Source organism: Neopsephotus bourkii, unplaced genomic scaffold (assembly GCF_033783945.1).
Source record: "Neopsephotus bourkii isolate Nb327-2 ecotype Australia unplaced genomic scaffold, CSIRO-AGI_Nbou_v1 NB_973, whole genome shotgun sequence".
Lineage (NCBI taxonomy): Eukaryota > Metazoa > Chordata > Aves > Psittaciformes > Psittacidae > Neopsephotus > Neopsephotus bourkii.
Window position 1 is genome coordinate 735,309 of NW_026901467.1, and position 6,000 is coordinate 741,308.

At 43.2% G+C, this 6,000-nt stretch overlaps 1 protein-coding gene across 1 annotated transcript in view; it reads left to right on the forward strand.

The window, feature by feature from the left end:
* NPSR1 (neuropeptide S receptor 1) overlaps positions 1-4,966 on the forward strand; it is a 52,982-nt gene extending 48,016 nt beyond the window's left edge. Inside the window, exons 6-9 of the mRNA XM_061359411.1 lie at positions 1,741-1,817; positions 2,246-2,335; positions 4,295-4,475; positions 4,592-4,966. Coding sequence (XP_061215395.1) covers positions 1,741-1,817; positions 2,246-2,335; positions 4,295-4,475; positions 4,592-4,685 — 442 coding nt within the window. The 3' untranslated portion in view covers positions 4,686-4,966. The remainder of the gene's footprint in view (positions 1-1,740; positions 1,818-2,245; positions 2,336-4,294; positions 4,476-4,591) is intronic.
* The last annotated feature ends 1,034 nt before the right edge of the window (positions 4,967-6,000 follow it).

The window sequence follows — 6,000 nt, forward strand, 5'->3', positions numbered from 1 at the left end:
ATGTGTCCTACTGGGCACATGCAGGCCTGCAAATAAAAAGGTCAGGCTAGAGGCTGAAGGCTAGGGAGAAAATAGAGACAGGACTTCAATAAGCTGGATATTTCTGGAGAGGACAACAATTATTGTTATAATGCATTCTACTTCATTGCAGCAGTCAAAAGAGAAACAATACGTGACTTTTCCACCACTGTCGGTACAAAGGGACACTCAAGTGCACTAGCTGGTAAATAAACAGGTTCTTGAAAAGACGGGAGATAAAGGGAGAATGTTGAAGTCAGCCGGGAGCCATACTGAACCTTTGAAGGGATTAAGGAGGGCAAGCTGGAGGTCGCAGCAGATGCATACAAAACCCTCACAGGGCAAGTACACTACTGCTCTGCTGCACAGCCTACACTGCATGTTGTATTTCCAGCTCTCACCTACTGAGACTGGAAACCAGATGGCTCAAACTTATGCAGAAAGGAAACCTCCAAGGCACACAAATACTGTCTTTACAAATGTGTCTATTAGTTGAGGGTGCTGTAAGAAAGACTCCTGTATCAGTGTGAAAGCTCTAATAAGAATGTCTCTTCTGATAACAAAAATAAACCACATGACAGTAAGACGCAGTTTTGTCTCTATAAAACACCCTGAAGTAATCTCTCTAGTTGCACCTTTTTCACAGAGTCATCACTAAGGCTTATGGCAATTAATAGTCAGGCTGCCCCAGGCCCCCCAAAACGCTGCAGTGCATTGCAAACAGCACACGAGGACAATTTCTGTTGTGATGCTTGGTTTTCACATCAGGAAAACATGGCAACCTGAGTGCGTTAATTGAAATATCTTGAAATTATTTCTGTCTTCCTTAGCAAACTAAAAAGGAAAACACCAGTCAAAAGGAGGCTGTTGCTTAGTGATTTTAGCTGCACATTATATATGCTGGAAGAAGAAAAGGCCTCCTATTTTTTTTATGCAAAATGCTGAAAAGGTAACCTCCTCATCCTAACCTCCTCATCCAGGACATGGGTTCAAACAGCTCCTCAGCTTGAAATAATTATTTTTACCAATTCTATATTAAATAAATTGAATTCCATGTTTGCTATTGCCTAGGGAAAGGTCTTAACTATCCAAGGTAATTGTGGACTAGGGAACTTTTTATCTTTCCTGTTAAGAGTGTGTGTATATTCCCTTCTAAATATGGAAATTGTGATGGACCTGGTTTGGAATCATCTGACTCCTCCCAGCTACCTGATGCTTCTGTCCTTGATTTACATTCCAGGACCTTGGGGCACGAAAGCGAGCACCAAGGTACTCAACTGCATTTCTCATGGATTTTGCCCCTGTCAAATTCCCCAGGGTACCATTTTATTTGTCAGCTTCCTACTCACAAAGTAACAGCAAAGAGAAGTGTACAAACATCAATATCTGGTCTTTCCTCTTGCTTTCCCTTTTCCAGAGCTAGTGTCCTAGGGCTGGTGCCCAGGCAGATTTGGCTTCAGCTAGCTCAAAATCCCCAATGACCTCTTGCCTGTGAGATCTTGGCCAAATCACTGCATTCCTCTGAGCCTCTAATTTGACATCTACAATGCCAGGACAATAATCACAACTTCCATCCTGAAAACTCTTCAGATCTGCTATGCAGTCCCATCACCTCTATGAGATCTTTACACATAGATAACAGTATTCATAGAGCATGAATGACTGGGGTGTTAGTTAAATTTAGGGTGGCTCGTAATACCAATGACTCTTTCTCTTCTGTAGTGTCATATACTCAATCGTGATTCGAACCATCTGGATGAAGAGCAAAGCTCAGGCTGTCATTATATCGACCTGCCCTGGTGAGTCTCAGCACACACGTGTCTCCAGCCTTGTGATTCAAATATGGCAAGTCTCCCCAAATCTGGGAATGCCTGGACATGGAGTGTTGCACCCATCACTGCAGTGGAAATTGGGTTTCTGCAATTGCTCCTCCATAACTCTTTTCTGCATTATTTACCTTCTTTCCTCTGACACTAAATCCCCTTTAGCGAAAAAAAACCAAAAAACATCTGTGAGAAAATAATTAAAAAGCAAAAAATCCTTATTTTAGAACTAGAATCCTTATTCCTAGAACTTTGCCCATTTCCATAATATTTTTTTTCTAGACTATACTTACACCTACAGTTTGCTGTGTTTTCACATGCCCTTGAAAGTCTGGATTTTGGGCAAGATCAGAAATTCCTGGCTACAGAAAACTCTTTTACTAGCTGACCTGCTCTTTCCCCAGGTGGCAAAACCTCTGCTGGCTGCACCAGTCGTGGGTTCATATCCAAAGCAAAGGTTAAAGCGATCAAATACAGCATCGTAATTATCCTTGGTAAGTGAAAAGCCCCCACAGATGGTGGCTAGGGAGGATGTTGACATTTGGAAGCTGGTTTTCCTCAGCTACTTCCATCATCAGCACATAATGTGCAGTAGATGGCTCAGAGGACTTTTACCTTGACCCCCTCTTGCCTTCTGACCTTGTCCTTCCCCTCTCCTGTCTCTGATAAGATCCTGTTTTAGGCATCTGACATAAGCCTCAAATGAGGTTATAAGCGTAACATTTCACATGTATAAAGAAAATAAAGGAGGGATATTGCCTAAAAGGAACAAAGGAAGAGGTCATCTCCTTCCCATTCAGGCTGCCAAAATACTTGGTGCCTGAGTTGTCTTTTAGGCTTAGAGACTGTCTATGGTAGTTAGGTGCTGGGGTGGTGCAAGGGACAGGAAGGAGAGGAGAGGGGTGCGTTGCCTGCTGAGATGGAAAGGATGAGCTCTCCTTTCCTGACTGGGCAACAGATGACTCAGTGCAGGAGTCCTCCGTCTCCCAGGGAGATGACATTATTCTGATGGAATTAGGAGGATGACATTCTATCTGTATAAATAAAGGCAGCATCACACAGGGCTTGTGATTAGCTGCCAGAAACAGGCAGGAAGGCGACCGAAGCTATTTATTCCTGAGGGCTGACAGCCATCCCCTACCACTGAAAAAGAGATCGCTCCTCTTTCCGAGGACACACAGAATTCAGATTGGATGATATTGTAGTAATAGTTACTGCTAAGGTGCTTAGCTCACTGTTCAGTGAGACAGGGGAGAGGCCAGTCTGACTCATACTGTTCAGAAGCCCAAGAACAACTTCTCTGTGTCTGGGCTTTTCTGCATGGCAACCAGAGAAAGCTTTGGCCAGAAACAAATACAGCTGAAATGTCACCGGATGTTAAGAGCTGACCTGGATGCTCAGCATTTCAAAGGACTGGTGATATTAGGCACCCACCACCTCTTGGTGTGCAAACAGATCTAGGCACCTAACACTCATGGATTTCTTTAAAGCCACTCCAAGCTCTGCATAGTCAGTGCTATGATCCATGCACTGACACTGTGCATTGCAACTCTGCTGGTATCTGCTCATAGGCGCTGCCAGTTTGCTTACTCTAGAGAGCAGGAGAGGGGCTTACCTCTTCCTTGCACATTCAGTGGGTGCTCAGCTAACTGCCAAGGCAAAACCACTGATCACTGTGACAAGAAAACCAGCACAGGGTCACCCTGCTGTCCCATTTGGATGTCTGACTTCACAGATACCTGTACATCTGCAAACCAGGTACTTCGAGCTTAGTTGACTGCACTGTCTGTCCCAGCTTTTCTGTGTAAACCTTGAGGGAAAAGCCTTATGAAAGGAGATCACATAGAAATTTGTGAGGAACAGATTCATTCCCTATGCCTGCAAATAAAGCTAGATCTGTGGTCTTTTTCTTTCTACCACTGCCAAATGACACGTTGGTCTGCCATAATGTGGTGTGAAAGGGTGTCATTCCTTGCTCCTGGAAGTCTAAGAGGCTCTGTTTTAATAGGTGGCTGTGACAGCAGTGCTGTCACGGAGAGGCACTTTGGTGGTGTGTACATTTAGATTGGCTGCTCACTCAGGGGACCATTAAAAGAGCACTTCACTATAACTGATGATGTTTTAACTGGCTACCTATTTACCCTTTATGTGTTGTGTAGTGTTCAAAAGTGTCTTGATATGTCTAGAGGGAGCACTCTAAACACTTAGAGGAGCACACATAATATATTTTATGGGCATTAAAATAAAAATAAAGACAAATAAAGGCACAATCTAATAACTATTCTCTTAAATAAGACCCTGAATAAGGAGAGATGATTTTTTTTTTGCATGAACAAATACTTGTGTGTTATGGATTTGTGTGTTATGGAAGTCTCTCTATGCGTGTGTGATTACCTCTCTAAATAGCTGAACTATTCAATGTCAAGCTGTTCCTCTCTCTGTCTGTCTTGCAGCATTTGTTCTCTGTTGGAGCCCTTACTTTCTTTTTGATATCCTGGACAACTTCAAGATACTCCCTGAGACCAAAGAGCGCTTCTATGCATCTGTGATCATCCAGAACCTGCCAGCCTTGAACAGTGCCATCAACCCCCTCATCTATTGCTTCTTCAGCAACCGCCTCTGCCCCCCTTTTGAGTAATGCTCCTTTTATGTCACTCTGACTTTCCCCTAAGAAGGGAGGGAACACATAAACACAGTCCATACAACTATTTTTGCCTGGTTTAATCCTAACCATTCCTTGTTTTCTTTAGGGAAAGAAGAACTCAAAGGCTGGGTGGAACTTCCCGGGATAGGAGCAATGGAGGGCAGGAGATGCAGGTCCTGTCCAAACCAGAATACATCTAGCACAGACAATGCTCTGCAAAGCCACACTGGGACCTGTACCGAGGAAAGCAGAATTCCCCCTTGAGCCACTTGCATCAGAGATGGACATTGAGTGACAAGAGCTTGCATTGTGCTGCTCTTGAGCAGCACACATATTTGGGATCACCAATGCAGCTTCATCAATTGCATGCTGCCAGTGCCAAACTCAGTGTGAGGGGTTTGCATGCCGATGTTGGGAAGGTTCATCTTTGCCCTCTGTTTTTAAGCAAGCTGTAATATATATATATACACGTGTATATATATACACACCGTCTACTCAGAGTCTTCTCTATTTTTCAGGAGTCATTAAAAGCCATCTATGCTACCATCTGGCTCATATAAAGGGTACTCACAACTAATTGCAGAGCAGGGACCTTGCTTAAAATGGAAACGTGGGCACTTAACAACAGGAAGACACCACCATCGTTCTATGTAATTAGAGTGGTCTTTTGGGGACCTTACGGGGGGAGCTCCTACATGGGGCACTTTGTCAGCACAGACCAATCTCTCCATCCACACAGCAGCACCTACCTGACTCTTGCCCTGTGGAAATAACCCATGTTGCTTAAATTACGCAGGGAACTACACACATCTTTATACAACCTCAGAGGTAGAAAAAGACCTGAGTGAAACCATTAAACTCAAAGTATATTTAAGAAAAATCATCTGTTTATGGCTCAGTCTTAAGAACTCATTGTAGGGGTCCATAAAGCATGGGCAGTCAGGCAGAGCTCCCCTGCATGGCACCAAAGCAGTTGGGCATCCCTTTCCCCCAGCCCTTGGGGTATTATCCCATCCCACTGTTCTCAAGTGTAAGGAGAAACGTGCTCACCCAGGTTCAGTGGATGGGTGGGTGATACTGACCTCAATGCTCATTATAGTGCAAGGCAGCTTAAAGTGCTTGTATGATAATACACTGTAACCAGCTGTATGGCAAGTATCTTTGTTTCCAAAAATATCGTTTATTACTTAGGTGGAGTCAGATTAAATGTGGGTTTTTTTATTATGATGATTCTTTGCAGTAAGTTTGTTCTCTGCAAAACAAGAACTGAATAAAAATTATTTATAATTACCTAGATTACAGAGATATCTTTTCCTAAGTAGGAGATACATAAAACCATGGTGCTTTATGTTCTCTAGAAAACAAATAAGGTATCACTTATTACTTGAAGTTCTGTTATGCCTCAGTTTTGGTGGCTGCTTAATTAAAACCATGAATCTAAACCAGCTTTTACAGCAGTAACCTTGGATAGACTGTATATAAGAACTAGACAACGCTTCCACGTGGGTATGCTTT